At 39.3% G+C, this 18,109-nt stretch overlaps 1 protein-coding gene across 11 annotated transcripts in view; it reads left to right on the top strand.

The window, feature by feature from the left end:
- Positions 1-18,109, top strand: part of ZNF407 (zinc finger protein 407) — a 447,661-nt gene that overhangs the window by 217,453 nt on the left and 212,099 nt on the right. Inside the window, exon 5 of one of the 11 annotated variants that reach the window (XM_077879168.1) lies at positions 3,912-3,983. The exons of the other annotated variants lie outside the window; for them this stretch is intronic. Coding sequence (XP_077735294.1) covers positions 3,912-3,954 — 43 coding nt within the window. The 3' untranslated portion in view covers positions 3,955-3,983. The remainder of the gene's footprint in view (positions 1-3,911; positions 3,984-18,109) is intronic. 11 annotated transcript variants of the gene reach the window in all.

The raw sequence follows: 18,109 nt of genomic DNA, 5'->3' as shown, positions 1-18,109 counted from the left end.
TATGATAGTTTTGTGTAATTTTGTGGGGAACCTTCATCCTATTTTCCACCACAGCTGCACTGTTTTGTGTTCCCAGCAGCCATGTGTGAGGATTTCAGTTTCCCCACATCCTTGCTGGCACTTTATATTTCTGGTGTTTTTGACCTGTGGTTGTGAGGTGAGAGAGCGATTGTGTTAATTATAGTATCTTCTGTGGACTAGTACACATCCTTGTTTTTCTCTCACTGTTTATTACTTTCGTGTATGTAGAACTTAAAAGTTAATTTAGCATTTTATTTTCACATTTTTAATGGTTGAAAAGGATCATGTAGATTTGAAGGCTTTTAATTGATTTTTTTTTTGTCTTGTTTTGTTTAACAGTTTGATGATTTCACAAAATTTCCTTTTTGGAGTACCTAAATCATACCTTGAAAGGAAGAGAACAATTAAAAATGATTCTCCCCTTTGACTTTGTTAGAACTTGTTAAATGAAAATGCAGATCATTAGTTCCATTCAAGTTTTTTAGAAGCTTTATGCTTTTTACCATATTTATCACTAAAACTTTTTCAGTGTTCTTCAAGGTCTTTTAAATTCTGCCAACTTCAGATATTGGATTTTTTTTTCTGTTTTTATAACAAAGTCAGCTATTTGACAGTATCTGACTCCATCCTTTCTTGGGGTGCCATGTACATAGGAAGGAACACTGAGGACCCAGGAGACCTGCAGACTCACAGGTGGAGTTCTTGGATTCAGCACTCATGTATCCCTGTACTCTGTTCGGGTGATGGCCTCTCACTACAGCCCAGCACCAGGTAGCTCTGTTGTGCTGGCTTCCATGTACTGCGTGTTCTTATTCAAACCTTTACCCCAGTCTTCAGGTTTTCAGACCTAGCTCTATCTGTGCCTCCTCCATCAGACAGGTAGATGCATTCATTCACTTAGCACTTACTTTGTTATGGACCTTGGATTGTATTCACCTTGCATATCCTTGGGTTACTTCTGGAGGAGACAGAAAATTAGACTGTGATTGTTGGACTGGGTGGAAGCTTTTGTGATGAAATTACACATGGGGATGATTAGTTCAACATGGGAAGAGCCTTCTACAAGGAGGCCGTAAGGTTCACTGAAGTCAGTGGCCTGCTGACCAGGGGAAGCAGTGCCTTGGGGCGGTGCTGCAAAATGAGAGCCTCTAGGCAAGGTTGACCATGCCAGCTGGGAATAAGCTGGAGTTGGTGCCAGATATTGTAGTTCTGAAAGCAGAGGTTTTGAATTTCATTCTGAACACTGTATGAGGTTGTAGAGTTGATTTTGGGTTCAGCTTCCAGTAGTAGAGACCACTCTTCTTCAAAAAAAGGGAAGGGAGGAAAGGGGAGGAAGTAAAGAAAAGATACAAGAAAAGCCAAGCAGCAACATAACCATAAAGGGGATTGTTTTCTTCCATGAGAGGCATTCACAGTAGTTTCGTGTGCTGCCAGCCTCGCTCTTCTCTCTCTGCTCACCCCAGAGACACCTATGGTCCGGCAGACTCCCTGGCCTTTAGCCTTGACATCCTAGTTGCAGGCCAGAAGGGGCAGGAACAGAGGCAGTCAGGATAGGGCCCCACTGCAGAGCGCATCTCTGGAGAGAGCCTTTTAGGCCTGTGTGGTCAGTTTCTTTGGCTTTCTTTCCCTGACTTGCCTATACACCAACTATAACGACTCTGGAAAGGAGCTTCGTGACCTGCTGTTACCAAGAAGGAGAGGCAGAATGGACATTGGATGAAGCTCCAAGCAATCTTTGCCACAGGGTTCACTAAAGGATATGAAATGGACTAATTTGATCAAGTTTTCTTTTTCAATGAAGCCTTATGGGTAGTGATTTTACTAGAAAGCAGGGTAACTGGAGGCATGGTTCCAAGATAATCCAGGTGAGAGGTGATAAGAAACTCTGCTGTGTCTTTCTGTCCTTCATGCTTGTCCCCTGCTGGCTGTCTTATGCTGCCGCTTGGTCCCCAGGGCTTCAGGGGTTACCCTGTCTCTCTGGTCTGTGTGCTGTTATTACTGCTCTTTGGGCTCTTTCCCTGCAATATGTAAACCTTGTTCAAATCTCGCCTGCTAAACCCCTTGTCTCATCCTCTACTGTCCTTCTCTTTTCTCTTTGACATACTTTTTTGAGAGGACAGTGTTCTCGCAACTGTTCCTTCACCCACTGGTAAAGACTGCTTGCCTCATGGGATCATGATGCTCGGTGGTATACTGAAACTAGATTTGGCTGAGTCAGTGATCCCTCACCTGGTTGTATCTGGAAGCTTCTGTCTACCCCGTGCATCGCTCCAAGCAGTGCTTTTGCCTTGGCTTCTCCTTACTCCTTGTGGTTCTCTTCCAATGGCCACTGACAAGCTCACGGCTATTCAGCACCAAGGTTTATGAGGCACAAGTCCAGTATGGGAGGTGTTATGGAAGCATCTTTCTTCTTTTGGCTTGAGAAGTCTCAGGTGAGCAACTGGAAGGTCCTCACGGGGGAACATGATACTTAAACCCTGAATTTCTGTAAGGTGCTTTGCCTAGATTTCCTTGGACAGCCCTGAGACATGGGTGTGCTTTTTCTGTTGCACTGACAAAGATAGGCTCAGAGAGAGGAAGAACCTTTCTAGGAGCCTCTGCTACATGGTAAAGATGAGATATTTGAACCCTCATCTTTGTGATTATATTGTTCATGTACTTTACTTTTCCAAGGTAGGTGAGACAGGCAGATTTAATTTTAAAAAGATCAAGCTTGTGTTGATTTGTATTTCTAGCTATAGGTGAGGGAAAAAATAACCTTAGAGAGTATCTAAATCAGGAAGATACTGCCTGTGGGTGTAAAATATGATTGTTATTTGAGTTGATTTCAAATGTGATGAAATCATTGAAGTTGTAGTAGGAAGAAAAAAAATCCCTGGGGAAATGTTGAAGAATTTCAGATTTTACAGTTGATGTAGATTTCACTTATGACGTTTCCTTATGAACATTCATTAGTAATAACGTGCTCCCAGAGTTGAGTTGATTGTCCTTTTCTTTAACTTATGACTTGTTTTATATATGTATGTGTGTGCGTGCATGCACATGTATATACATATATAAATGTATAAATATATACACACTCACTGTTATATATATTTGTTATATATGTAAATGTATATACACATATTTGTTATATATAAAGACTATATATTTTTCCTCAAGCTATCATGTATAATATCTGAAAATTTGCCCCTTTTGCTAACTAGCACTAGAAAAGGAACTGTTGGGGTTGAATGCAGAGAAAGTAAGAAAAGGTAATAAGGCAGGAGGAGAGAGTTTTTTTTTTTTTTTAAACTTACAGCCTGGGGAATAAAAGAGCCTCAGGCTAACATTTCACAGCTTGTGTAAACTATATTTAATTTTTATGTAATACAACATACCATTCCAAAGCCCACCTCTGGGAACCTCATGTTTTGAAGTGTTACTGGGGAAATTCGCCACCCTGTGCTAAGGTAATGCTCCCCTCGTGGTAGTCTGTGATCATGGCACACAAGCCTTCTGCATATTTGCTGTTCCCTCAGGGTGATTTGGGCATTTTAAAGTCACTCTAAGTATGAGGAACCTAGCTAAATTTCATCCCAGGAGTTATATTAAGGTCTTTCCAGGAGTCAAACAGAACACCTCTGAATAGATTATGTAACAGGGAACCCAGACGTGGTACACGCTCTAACCAGGAGATGGAGCACACCAGTGATGCAAGGGACTGCCTCTGAAGTAGCCCATGGCTGGGTCACTAGGGATGTGTCAGGCACCCCTGTAAGTGCCGAGGATACAGTTATAAATAAGAAAGACCAGGCTCCAGTTCTCAAGAAAGCCTACATTCTAGCATTGTAGAAAAAGCCTGTAAACAAGAAAAATGAATGAAAAAATCATTTTCCTTAATCCTACAGGGTAATGAGCGAGATTGCTATGGAGGGTGATACACCACTTTGACCAGGGTGATGAGGACAGCACTGACACAGGTGGGACCTGTGGGCCTGGGGTGGCAGCCGTGTAGAGGGAAGAATGATCACATAGGCCCTTAGCAGGACGAGCTGGGCAGAGTCCAAAGAGCAGACCAAAACTTGTTATCACTGGGGTGAGCGTGTTGGGGAGGGTGCTCTGAGTAGTCCCAGGTCAGCTTTCTTTAGACCTTGTAGGTGCCGTTATGGCTGTGTGCTGTATCTTGAGTTTAACACAAAGCCCTGGAAGACGGGTTCAGGATCTCCCTTATCCTTGAAAAGTCACGTAGGCTGATTTGTGGGCAGGGGATTGGCAAGGAGCAGGTTACTGCTATTGTGGCTGGAGTCAGTGGTGACTTGCCCTGGGTGGTGGCAGTGGGGACAGAGTGATGGGGATGCATTGGGCAGAAGGCAGCTTGCTAGACTATGTAGTGAGGTCATGGGGAAAGAGGATCCAAACATGATGTCTGGGGCTGTGCTGTGACCCCTTGGGTGGGTGGTGATTCCTCCTGCTAAAGTGGGGAGTCTTGGGCAAGAGAGTAATTGAGGAATGTGGGGCAGGGTGGTGTATTCCTTTATGGACACTTAATATTGAGGTATCCTTTAGACATTCAAGTGGAGGTCACAAGTGATAGTTTAGCTGCACATGTTAATCCTGAGTTTACATGGATGAGAATCTTTAATTTTTCATTATTTCTGAAAATAATCTTTCCTAAGAATTGTACTCTGATTTTTTTTTTTTTTTTTGAAAAATCTAACCTGAGTTTTTCAAACTTTAGCATATAAACCTATCTCTTTTGTTCAGTAGCGGTGCAAGAGAATGCCTGATTAGCCCTTATAGTGCCAATGAGTCCCTTTAAGGTACCCCCTCACAATATGGATAAAATTGTCTCAGTTGGTTTAGAAACTGTTCTTCAGTTGTATTTAGTTTCTGCTCTTGTGGGTCCTGTCATAGGTATGACCCAATTTCTTCCTTTCTTACACACTTTATACCTGGAAAAATGGAATGGTTTGGGTATGGAGAAATCTCTTACATTCTCTTTTCTTCTTTTTGTACCGTTCACATGTCTGAGCATCCCTTGGAACAATTTAGGTTAGAGGTCCCTGCGAAGCTCTATCAAAGCTATGCTGTCTGGCACATTCTGCGTATTGTCGTTTCTCTCTAGAACTAACCCTTGACTGAATTAACTGTGCCACCTCCAGAAGGTCTTTGTTTTGTGTTATTGGGAAGATATGTTTCATATTTTCATAGAACAAAGAAATACAAAATACTTCTAGATGTGACAAGGCCATTCAAATGTATCTAATGGCCTTGTACATTGACATAAAAGTGTCACACCTTTCTCTCTTTCACTGCCAGACTACAGGGACAGGGTGACAGACAGTGAAGAGGTATGGATAGAAATAGGACTCAGTTTCTTTCAGACTTTAGAGATACTGAAAATTAGTGCTTGCAGGGTTAATGATAAGCTCCCTTTTTACTGTGAGGCACCTTCTGGTGTTGAAAGTTGACCAATATAACTTTGGCTTTGACTGGTCTTAGGAATAAACATGATTTTATACTTTTTAAAAAGAAATAAACAAACAAAAACCAAAATTGCTTCAGCTGTTAGATTCCTGACAGTAACCATGTTGACTGGGGTGATGATTTCTAGAGATACCTTATTCTCCCCTCCCTTCCCTTTTTCCCTTTCTTTTTCTTTTTCTTTTTCTTTTTGCAGAAAAGGCTTAAATTACCCCTTCTATTGACCATGTTAGCCTGGGAGGGCTTCTTCTGAGAGCAGTCATCAGCCCTTGCCCATTTTCAAAGCCTCTGTGGGAAGAAGCGTAAGACTCCTTCCAGCTCATAGTCTTTTTCTTGATCTGGAAACAGCTACCAGAACAAACCCTGATTGTCCCTGTCATCTTTGCAGCTTTGCATCCATCGTACACATCTAGTCTTACAATCACAGTGAGACCAGACACTTACCACCCCTCCTTCATCTCTCACTATTGAAGGCAGTTCAGTTCTCTATACATTGCTTGAGCCGGTCTGTGACAAGGTCCGGTGTCAACTGTTGTGGCAAGATCCTGGGTGGAATGAACTGGCTCCTGGCCTCTCTCTGTGGATTTATGGTTTAGATCGAAGTAGACATGACCCACTATACTACTGTGACTGTATGGCAGGTGCCATTATACAGTAAAAACTGCCTGTGATGGCAGAGTAGGAGACAGGACTGCTGCTCACCAACATTTGGAAGACTTCATTCGAGTCTTGGGTTTTATTCATTCAAGATAAAGGAAGTAAATTCCTGGTAGAAGGAAAATTTTGAGTAGGTGTGTCTATATCTTAAACGAAGGGGTAGTCGTGTTTGAGTTCTGAAAAGAGAGGCAAATGTGTCTGGAGATGACCTGAGAGATGCAGATTTCAAGCAGGAAGAGGAATATATGAATTGATTCAGCCAATACTCAGTTATGCTGCTGCTGTGCAGTGCCAGTCCCGTTAGGAAATAAAACTGTAACATGAAAACGATTCAGGTCCCACTGCAAGGAAGCTGACATTCTAGGAGACAGATATTCTCATCACAAAAATAATGGGAGTCAAGATTGCATCACACCGCAGCAGCTCCATGATAGGAGAGTTCACCGCACAGTCTGTGGGTGAGACGGGAGGGCTGATTCTAGGCTCAGGTTGGTGGCCGTGGTCAGGCAGCTCTGGAATCTTAATGGGACATGATATTATGTAAAGTCCTTTAAGAGGTTTGAAATGAGGCAAAGGGAAGATAGGTTAAAACTAGAAAAGATAAATGTTTAGTCATGGACATTTACCTAGAGGCTTTGAGTATAAAGATTTGAAAGACTGACAGCATCTCCAGCATCTTTCCAGTTGCTGCACCTACCTCTGCCTCTTGCCCCAACTTCTGGACTACAGAACAGCTGCACTTTATTTGCCAGCTTGAAGCCTCCCTCAGCACCCCCTTCTTTCTGCTGACGTCATGTTTGGACTCTGCCACCGTGTCCTTCGGAGGCAGCTCTCTGGGCACCTTCGCGGAACCCCTCGGTGAGCCTGTTTGCCTCATGCAGAGGTCTGCTACTTGCCTTCGGCTGGCCTCACTTCCCAGTGTCCCAGGCAGCTTACTCAGCAGGAGAGCCTGTGCCTCGGTTTCCAGTCACTGTGTAAATTTTAACAACCTCCTTCACCGTGGGGTGGTAAAAGAGTCAGAGTTGTAGTGAAAATCAGTGTCGTTTCTCAAGAGTGTGCCAGGGCCAATGTTTGCGTACCGGATGCTGTGACTTGCATCTGATGCTGGGCCCACGCAGCTTGGAGTGAGGGAACTGGTTTGAAGAGAGCCAGCAACTCGCCATCTGCACCCATCACCCTTTGACTGGCTGCAGCTCTTTCTCCAGGATCCCAGGATGCTATGCGGGGCTTGCCTCAAAAACTGTTAATTCTCTCTCCTGGACTCCTGTTGGTTGTCACTCAGAGTGTACTCTCTTGAGACCCTACATCTGACCAACAACTTCTCAATGCTCACAGCTCTTTTTCAGGCTATCACTCCTTGATCTAGAAGCTTCTGTGGCCCAGAATCAACCTGTATGAGTAAAAAGGACCCATCTGTGCAAGATCACTTTCTATTCTGACACTCACTCCTGAGCACCTCATGAAACCGTGTGCTGCACACCACCATCAAGGATACCTGCCCTGGTGTGCAGGTGGGTGCAGTCTCCTTACCACGAGGCTGCTAAGGTCTTCTGGTTTGGTGGTTCTTGTGTGTACCTGGTGTTCCTGTCTTTCACCTTTAAATTCACAGACCAGTTACACTCAGCTGACCCCTTTCTGCGTCCCGTTGTTTGTCATGAAGCTCCGCACCTATAGGACAGTCTTCCCTACTCTGCAGTTCTAACAGGTGTCCTCAGTGATCTGATCCAGGTCACGCTCCTCTCTCCTGTATTGGAGCGTCCTAACTGTGTGAAGCTAGTCCCCAGCACCACAGCTTGGCCTTTCTCTCTAGCCCTCCTGTTACACTCAGCACCCTCAATAGTGGTGCTGATCAAAATGTGCTCCTGGCCTGCACGTCACAGCCCCTGGAGGTGATCATTAAAAGCAGTAGATTCTCCTTCCCTTCTCTAACTGCTGTCAAGCAAGCATCTAGATAATTTCTCTTCCCAGTAACTTCTCCAAGGGTTCTTAGCAACATAGAGTCTGAGAACTGCTTTCTGGTTCTGTTGTTCTGTGACCTGATGTCTAACAACAGTTACTATTTGGCCTTGAAACCCTAGGACTGTTAGCAGCTCACCACTTACTGTTACAGGGTCTTCTACTCTGCAACTGCTTTTCCCGAGGTCGGTGGCCCCTGCTCTTGTCTGACCACATTCAATGAATTCAGCCACATGGGCTATTTATCTGAGTACTTACCATATACACTTTGAGTCCAGTAACAACAGTGTTTTTATTTCTCTGTGGCTATGTTCTTCAGACCTGGTGGTGCACGGCTTTTCCTTTACGCACAGACGAAGTGTCCCTAACAGTTTCCCTGGTTTGTACCAGCCAGAGGTAGAATTGTGCTGCTCCAGAAGCTTCTTTGAAAGCAGATGGAGCATGTCCCTTCTAAAGAGATTATTTACCAGAGCATAGTAGTTGAGCAGTAGAGAACAAAAGGTGTTCTCCTTTCCATATACCCTGAACATGTCATCAGAGTTTAACGCCTGCAGTTTTGTACCTGTGATGGATACTCACACATGCAGATCTGGCAAGTTGTCACTTCACAGACGGTTGCAGAAATGTTCCTTTTCGATTAGTTTTATCCTTATGTAAAACAAACTCTATAGTATAATGAACATCACGGGTTTGAACTGCACGGGTCCACTTATGTGTAGATTCTTTAGCATACTGTTATAAATGTCTTTTTTTATCCTTGTGATTTTCTTCATAACATTTTCTTTCCTCTGCGTTACTTCATTATAGGAACGCAGTAGATAAAACAGAGACAAAATAAGTGTTAATCAACTGTTGACGTTATCAGTAAGGCTTCTGCTTAGCAGTAGACTGTAAGTGGTTATATACAGATCTTTAGCAGTGACGGGTGGGGGTGGGTTGTGCCCCATGCCCCCCTGTTGTTCAAGGTAAATTTTATATCCTTTTTTGGGCTTTATTACCTTTCAAGAGTGTAGATAGCATAGTCATGTTATGAACCTACTAGTATATTTTCATTCTAGAGGATGGAAATGTAGAGAGAGTTCCATTCAAATTACTTAGAGATAGATCATTCAGTAGGCTTAGATTTTTTTAAAAACCCAGTATTGGCTGTTGTGTAACTGTAATTAATGACTGTTGGTACAGGTGATATACAGGTATCTTGCATCTTGCACATTATTGTTACATTAAAGCTATTTAAGTTCCATATCAGTCACTTTTAACACTTCAAAAATTGTTTTTTGTCAGAATGCTAAAAATAATGTAAATTTAAAGTTTTTGATGTTTCATAATACTAGAGATTCTTATATTTATTTTTGTTAAAGAGCATACTGAATTTTTTCTTTGTGTTTTAATTTTTTTTCTTTGTGGAGCTTTAAAAATTATTTCTTATGGAAACTCATTTTTTTTTTTTTTTAAAGTGTGGTTCAGATGCAGAAAATACAAAAAGAGTAAAAATGTTATGTGAAAGCGAACCATGTGGGTTCTACTAGTCCAGTCATGGAGCTGTTAATTCTACACTTGGGAACATGTCCAGATTTAAAGGCTCAGGTGCACTTTACTAAGATATGTGTTATTAAAATCCCTGTATTTGTGCTAGTGTGGCGGGAGTTTTAGAAGGCAGAGCATACCTTACCGTTTTATTGCATTACATTAGATTTATATTTTCAAACATATTTGTTGTCAAAATCCAACATAAAGCCATTTCCTCATACATGCTTTTTTTGCACTAAATAATTAACTAGACACTTTGCCCCTTCTTTGGCTGTACGAGATCCTGAGTAAACTTGTTTAAGAGTAATGTTGCAAGAAAGTCTCTACCTTGAAATGCCTTAATGTGTATAGTCAGTTAAAACACCGTTCTGCCATTTGTAGAAACTTGGTGGTTTCTAGGGTTTTGTTCATTTCACTCTTGTGTGTTGTGATCCTTATATTTTTACTCACTCTTCAGATCCTTGTTTGACCTTATAGAATTTTAAAATTTCATTCAATGTTTCCTTTTTTAAAGACTTAAAAATATCTTTCTCAACATTATAGTTGTCTATAACTATATTCCTGATATTATATAGGCATCCTCGTGTTTCTGGCCCTTATATTTGCTTTCTTTCCCCACAGAATGGCCCAAATAAGGAAGGGACGACTAAATCTGGGAATTCCTTGGGTCATTGCTGATTCTTGGGGGAGTCCATATCTCCTTTTATTGTCTGTGCTGTTTTTCCACTGTTACAAGTCATCTATACCCTTTAATCTTATTGACCACTGTCTTTGTATTTGTTGGATTTCTAGCCTGATTCTTTCTAAACACTCAAATAGATACAGTCCCGCTTTCACTTCCTCTCTTCCCACTGCTCCTTAAAATACATGCTCCCAGGATCCCTGGGTGGCGCAGCGGTTTGGCGCCTGTCTTTGGCCCAGGGCGCGATCCTGGAGACCCGGGATCGAGTCCCACGTCGGGCTCCCGGTGCATGGAGCCTGCTTCTCCCTCTGCCTGTGTCTCTGCCTCTCTCTCTCTCTGTGACTATCATAAATAAATAAAAATTAAAAAAAAATACATGCTCCCTTTCTATGCTTCATTCCATCTGCAATCCCAAGAATGTTATTTTGTTTGTTAAGATAGGAGCCTAGGTGGACCTATTAAAAGATGCCACTTCACAACTCAAGCAGTGATTCCTACAGTTGTTGTCAGTGACCTGATTGGCTTGTGAAGCTCACATTCTGTTGGAATCTCAAGATCCTCCACTGGCCCTGAGCTGGTCTGTGTATGGGTGTGAAACTTTGCTACTTACAGGACGTTTTACTTTTATGGCACTGTGGTCTTTTTCTTTGTTTCTTTCTGTCTGCCTTTTCTGTCTTTCTTTTTCCTTCTTTTTAATGTTTGCATTCTAACCCAATCAACAATGTTGAAAGTTCTTTCCAGGAAGATTTACAGCCTATTTGTTCTTACATTCATGACCAGCTACTCAAAAGTGGGGCATTTTCTTAAATTCATCTGTTTTGTTTTATCAGATTAAAGGTTGCTCTACATTACTATATTCTAGTTATTTTGATTCGAAATAATTGGCATGGAGCACTAAGGTAGATAGTAAGTAGATAGAATAATGTTCTCTGCAGTCCATCATATATATATGCATATATATATATATATATATATATATATATATATATATGGGCATTTCTTGCTCTGGAAGTCAGGTAAGTACATGTTGGGTTACTTGTTTGACTTTTTAGTTTCGGATACTTTCTGCCTGATTTTAGAATGTGCATCTTTTCTTAGATACTTATATCTGTAATTTCCATGATTTTGACAGTCAGCAGTAATCTTTTTTTCCCACTCTTGATTATCTGGACGTTCTTAACTATTTGTAGGTGGTTCATAATTTTTACATTTCTGTTTCTGGTGGTGTTAATTTCACTGTACTAAGTATATTCTCTACCCATGGACTTAGGGGAGAAAATAGATAAAACTTAAATTTTGTTTTTCTTTTTTTTTAAGCAGCTGTTTTTAATGCTTAGGGAAGCATATTAAAACTTTGAAAATAATCAGGGCAGTTTATTGTGGATTTGATTATTTGTACTTTTATGTATCATGCTGGTAAATGTAATTCAGGGTTCATTGTAGACTGGATTTTATTAATATATGTATATGAACATTTCCTCCAGACACATTTGTATCAGCAGGGAAAACAACTGCCATTGCCATTCAAAATTGCTAGAATAGTTACCATTGGAACACAGTGTATTCATCTAGGCTGTCCCAGAGAAACAGAGCTAACAGCATATGTGGAGACAGTTGACCTTTAAACAGCACAGGGTTAGGGGCACCAAGGCCTTATGAGGTGGAAAACCAAAGTAGAACTTTTGAGTCCTCCAGAGTATGTGTTTGGACAAAATTGAATTTTATGAAAATTGTATTTTGTTTGGTGTTTAATATGCAATTGAAGGTTACCCCCTGATGCATATTACAGCATGGAGGGATCTGAGATTCCAGACCAGTGTTCATATTTTAGATTCCAGATTCCAGTGTTCTTATTTTAGAACTGCACAGGAGGAAGTTGAAAATCTAAGACTTGGGGAAGACTCTCTTCTCAATGTGCTTCTTCACATGGATTTGAAGATACTGTACTTTCTTGTTCCTTATCTGTCCTAGTCTGGTCTGTTTTATGGCTTCTGTCCCTTTTCTCCAGACCCTAATTGTTGAAGGAGGTGCAGGCCTAGGTACTTGGCTCTTCTGTATCTGTATCGTTGTCCTGGGGATCTCATCCGGTGGTGTCTAGAATTAGTATCTGTGAGCTAGCAAGTCTCAAGTATGTTTCTTCAGCCCACACCTAGCTCCTGAACTGCACACTGGTATCTTCATCTATGGTGTTTTCTTTTCACTTCTGTGTCTAATGGACATCTCATATTTAACTTATGGAAACAAAATTCCCCTCCACCTCAGGCCCTCCACCCCAGTGTTCCATTATGGACTTCTTTATTCCAGTTCTGCTTATGTGGACCATCCACCTTGGAGTTGTCCTGGATTTCTCCCTCTCTCACATCCCACATCCTGTCCATGAGATTCACAGTATGAATTGTGCCCTTGTGCTATCCGCATCATTCCTGCCTCGTTTCTCTGTGCTGTCTGCATTATTCTTGCCTCATTTCTCTGTGTTGTCCATATCATTCTTGCCTTGTTTCTCGAATGTCGTGATGTGCCGGAGACAGCTCAGACAAGGCAAGCTGATGTGAAAGTCCAAGGAATTTTGTGAACTGGTTGGCATCATTTCGGGAGCTTGAAATAATTATTAATTATATAACAGTATAATTTATGTATTTGTGTTTCCTGTCTACTGTCTGTGTCCACCCAAGTGCCTACAATAGTACCTGAGGCAGAGAAGGCCCTCACTGAATCCATGAATTTAAAGGTCAGAGCTAATGATGTTAATTTTAGAATCATTTCAAGGCTTTTATACTAGATAATGAAAAAGAAGATTTTTTTTTTCTAAAACCACATTGTTGTTCTTGGGCCATGCGCGCAGATTTTGGGAACTTCAGTGATGAAAGTCACTGAGAAAGAGGTATAGACAGTCTTCTAGGTTACCTTTAGGTGCAGGTATCCAACATGTCACTTAAAAATATCCAGTTCAATAGAAGCTGGGGCCTTCATTACTGTCTCACAAGTAAATTTACACCCTGTTGCTAGGGTTATAGTCCTAAAATTGTAAATGTTGTTTCTCTAATAATAAAAATGTACTCTCTGGATTATAGTTTTTTTATTATGTCTTGGACAAAATTCATAATTTTTCTTCATAGTCTAATGTTTTAGGAATTAGATTTTTTTAATCTTTGTTTCATTCAGACATTGATGCATTAATATTTTTTGAAAAAGTTGGTTAAGATTTTTTTTTTTGTTTACGTTATATGCTAAATTGTCAGCTCTTTGAGATCTTATTTTATTCATTGTTGAATTGCCTATACCACCTAGCAAATGTGTTAGAAATGACAGGTGTCTAATAAAAGTATCTTGAATCTAATTCAATAACCAATTTCATTTTTTCTGTATGGGCCCATAAATTTACAGCCTCTTTGAAACTCCATTATAACATTGTTAGATGTACTTTTTCATACTTGAAATACATTATTTCATATTTGCTTATGTTAAAAAAAGTACTGTGTCCAAGACTTTAAAATTCTTATTTACTAATGCATTTAAATCTTTCTCATAATGATCTACAGCATTTAATATAGTAATGAAATTGCTCATATTGGTGCTTCCAGCAGCTTTTCCTTCTGTACTTGTGTTGTTCCTGTTTATATCATTCGGATATCTTTTGAAAAACAATGACATTCTTTAGACCTCTGAAGATTTCCCTAGTGTTTTTTTTTTCAGTGTGATTTATTTCCATTTTTTTGACCTGTTGAATACATCAGTTAAACAAATGTTTGCTTATTTTACATAAATTGTTCTTTTTCTTCTTGTACAATCTCATAACTAAGTCTTCATAGGTCCTTAGATAGGAAAATGCTTCTCCCATCTGTCTATAGAGCTGAGCCATATTGGGTGATGCTTTAAAAAATAACCTGTTGGTAAGTAGCTGTATCAGGCTTATGTGTTTTATAATATTTTTGCTTTTGTAGTAATTTAATTACCACTTCTTGAGCACTTGCTACTTCATCTTCATTAGAAATTAACCCTCCACTGAGGTAAGCCAAAGAGCTCAGTAAATAAAAAGTAAATATTAATTCTAAATTCTGTATCTTTCGATCAACTTTATCAAATCAAGATTACATGGGGTTAAAAATTAATTTCCAACAGGGAGAGGGGTATCTTTTCTGATAACAAAATTAACAAAAAATACACCATACTCATCCATCTTTACTTTTTTGTTTAAAAGTAACAATTAGAAGTGTTTTATAGACTACAGCAGCCCAGTGAAGGAATTCTGTTGTCCACATTCTTCATATGCACATAACTACAAAATCTGATTTTATTTAATAGTATGGTTTACTCACAGTCTCTAAAACTTTATATCTACCGTGGGTGGGATGAGGTTGTGTTCAAAGAACCCCAAAATCTTGCTTAGGTCTTTTTCTCCCCTTTTTCCATTACCTGGATCTGGGCTAGAGCAGTTTAATAAGTGTTAAATTTCTGAATGAATGTTCAGATTTCGTCTTATAGGGTTATAGCAGCTCCTCAAAGAAATAGGCTTTGTTTTTTTTTCTATTTGAGTTTACTTATACCTCAAATATTAAATGTAACATTGCCTCAGTAATTGCCTGGCAAAATAATGCTAATTTCATCATTTGTTAAATATACTGTTTAGCCTAAATATTAAAGATAGTTCAGGAAAAAAATTGTGTAATATTACATATTTAGATAGAGGTATTAGATTTCAGGAAAATGAGCTTAAAATGGTTGCACTCTTAATTACCCTCTCAACTCAAGTGATGCACTCAGGAGCTTTTGTGATCTGACCTGTTTACCTCTTCATCTTCCCTTTTATTCCTGCCTTCGTCTTCTCCCTGTTAGCCACAGCCATGCTAAATTCCTTCCATCTCCCTGACTGTGCCTTGTTTTCTTCTACCTTCTTGCATGCCTAAATTCTGCTCATCTTCCAGAAAAGCTTCTCAGAAGCCTTCCCTGAGCTTCCACAGATGGACGAAGTGCCCATCCAAGAGCTGAGTGCTCCTGAGTATCAGGTGTATCACCCCCTCTGCTGGGGAATGTGGTCTCTCTCTGGACCCTAGGTCTGGAGCCTAGGTTACTTAAGGCACAGATGATTTCTTTTTCTCCTTCCTTCATTTAACATGTGTTTATATCATTAATACAGACAATACTTATGAGGAGTGACTAAATTCGTTTGGATGATACATTTAATATTTGTCTATATGTTTATCTTACAATGGCTTTTGGAATAGTGTATTAACTTATTTCTTTAAACATACGCTTCAAAAAACATGTATGTTAAATATATGTTAAGTGATGGTAATATATTTTGTAAGAAATACTGAAAACAAAATCTTAACAGTTTTAAAAAATTTCAATTTATTAAAATGTGCTTAAAATTACAGATATAGAATTCTATGCTTAGAATTGTCAGAATGGGAAAGTATGAGAAAAAGAGATAAGAAGATGCTTTTTTAAGGTCCTCATTCCTAAGGAATCTGAGAGGACCCAGAAGGTACACCAGAGGCAGTTTTGAAAGTTAGCCTGTAAAAGATATTCAGAGTTAAGCCAACCCTGGATGGTCTACCCTAAAGAAATCGAGGGGAATAGGACTAGGAAGAGGCTAAGGGCACAGAGTCACAGGACTAATGATTGAAAGGCAAGGTCTGAAAGTGAAATACCAGAAGGAAGAAAAGCCAAGTGATGCTGATGGATGATGGTGGAGTAAAAGCATGTGGCTCAGGCCATCTGTGACCCATATAAAGAGAACAGGACGCTCTACTGCCTTCAGGGGGCCAGGCTCAGAAGGCGACAAGAAGGGCAAAAGAGATCTCCGAAAGAGTGGAGAGTTGTTACTTAATTTTAGTCAACCTTAAATCTCTGCCTTGTAACTTAAAATTTCTAATAATTGAAAAGAATCAGAGAGCCGTGAAATGAGAGTGACGTTTGGTTCTACTTGTTGGGTTCATGCTGTTGTACATGTGTGCGCAGCCAACCAGCAGTGCTCGTTATTTACCAGATCATCTACTAAGAAGGGTCTTTTACTCAAAACCAGGAAAGAGGAGAGAGAGAGAACTAGTTTTGATAGCTTTTTGATTTGGAAAAGCATTTCAAAAATCATGATTTTCATTATACAGTAAGGGAGTAGCTTCTAGTAAGGATTAATGATAGAGCAAGTCATATGAAATGAAGAATACTTTGTATTGTAATTTAATTCCTCTTATTTATTATTTGTTTCCTTTTTTTGTTTTTTACTGACTTTCAAAAAATGAAAAACTTCTAGCTTGTAACTTTGTTGCATTTCTAAGTCATTTCAACAGCAAAAGGAAATCATGGTATTATAACTAGAAGTTTAAGTGAGTCCTAAACTATTTGAAGAAAATTCTAAAATATACATTGACATTCTACAAGAAAAAGATTGAGTTTAAACAAAACAGCCTGAGCTAATTCCTCCAGATTTGTTAGCTTGAATTAAGAGCCCTTTTACAAGTATATTAGAAAAATAAGTAGTCCCACAGTATAAGTAAATTCATTTATGAATGGAAAGAGAGGTAGCATTAATGAAATTAAGGCAGTTGACTACCAAGCTGATTTTTAAATTGGTTATTAAAACAGGAGAATAAACCCACACACTTAGAAATGAGGTCCCAGACTGGAGGAACTGGTAAATGTAGCTGCTCATAATCTAAGTAAAATAATTCCTTGAAAATTTGAGTAGATATATATCAACATGGTGATCTTATATGTAACTTATGGTGTTTAGGAAATTATCTAATGGACTTCATGAAACCCTAGAGCTTATTTTTGAGAGATGCTAGTGAATCAGGAGAAAAAAATGAAACCTCAAAAAAGTTCTATTGCCATCTTATACATTTGGGAAAAATGTAAGAATATGTCCAAAGAATCTTGGTCTTCAATAATTTTATATATAGTAATAACTAACACCATGAAATAGCACCCATTTAGATAGAATTGATGGTAGGCGTGGCAGTAATAAATCCTTTTCTACAATGTCTGAGCATATGTAGTACTTAAGACCTTTCCACTAGGCATCAACATTAAATATTGAATACCTCTAGAAGGTGTGAAAATAATTTTGTCTTTGGAAGTAGTTTACATTAAATTTTTTGTGTGTCCTATTGGACTTTTGTAGTGATGATCCTCCTAAGATGCTTTATCAGTAGGTGTCTGGATTTTATGGACTAAAACACTGATATTTTCTTTTACAGTTGAAATCAAATTATCCTTATACTTAATTTTCTATGTCCTTTCATAGAAAAAAGTAAGCAAAATAACTCAAGACAAAGAAGGACGGTTTCTCCCCCCAATCCTTTAGCATAACCATTGAGAAACAAGAACTGAAGGAGATCTAGGTACAGATACACATCCATGCATACATGGCAAGATTTAACAGAAATCACAATTCCGACATCATCTGTGGTTTATGTCATACCTCTTCTCTGTTGTTAGCCTCTGTTTTTCTCTTTGGGCTTTAGCTGAAAAATACTTGGCCTCATATCTTTTGTTCTGAGACTTTTTTTCCTGCTTCAGAACTGTAATCCTTGAATTCTTAATTTCAGTTCAGAAACCTTAAGCTTAGAACTCACGAGTCTCCAGGTTTCCATGACTTTTACCAAAAACTGAAAATCCTATAGGTTTGCTTTTTTTTTAAACTAAAGATTAAAAAAAAAAAAGTTTTTAAGACTTAAAAAAGAAAAAAGAAAAAAATCCTTCTTTCTGTCTTGACAAACATGAGGAAGAAACTGCCAACAGAAATACAGGTGGAAGCAACTCCTCCTGTAGCCTCCCCTTGTACTTTCAACAGAG

Source organism: Canis aureus, chromosome 1, assembly GCF_053574225.1.
Source record: "Canis aureus isolate CA01 chromosome 1, VMU_Caureus_v.1.0, whole genome shotgun sequence".
NCBI lineage: Eukaryota > Metazoa > Chordata > Mammalia > Carnivora > Canidae > Canis > Canis aureus.
This window is presented reverse-complemented; position numbering and strand designations above follow the sequence as displayed.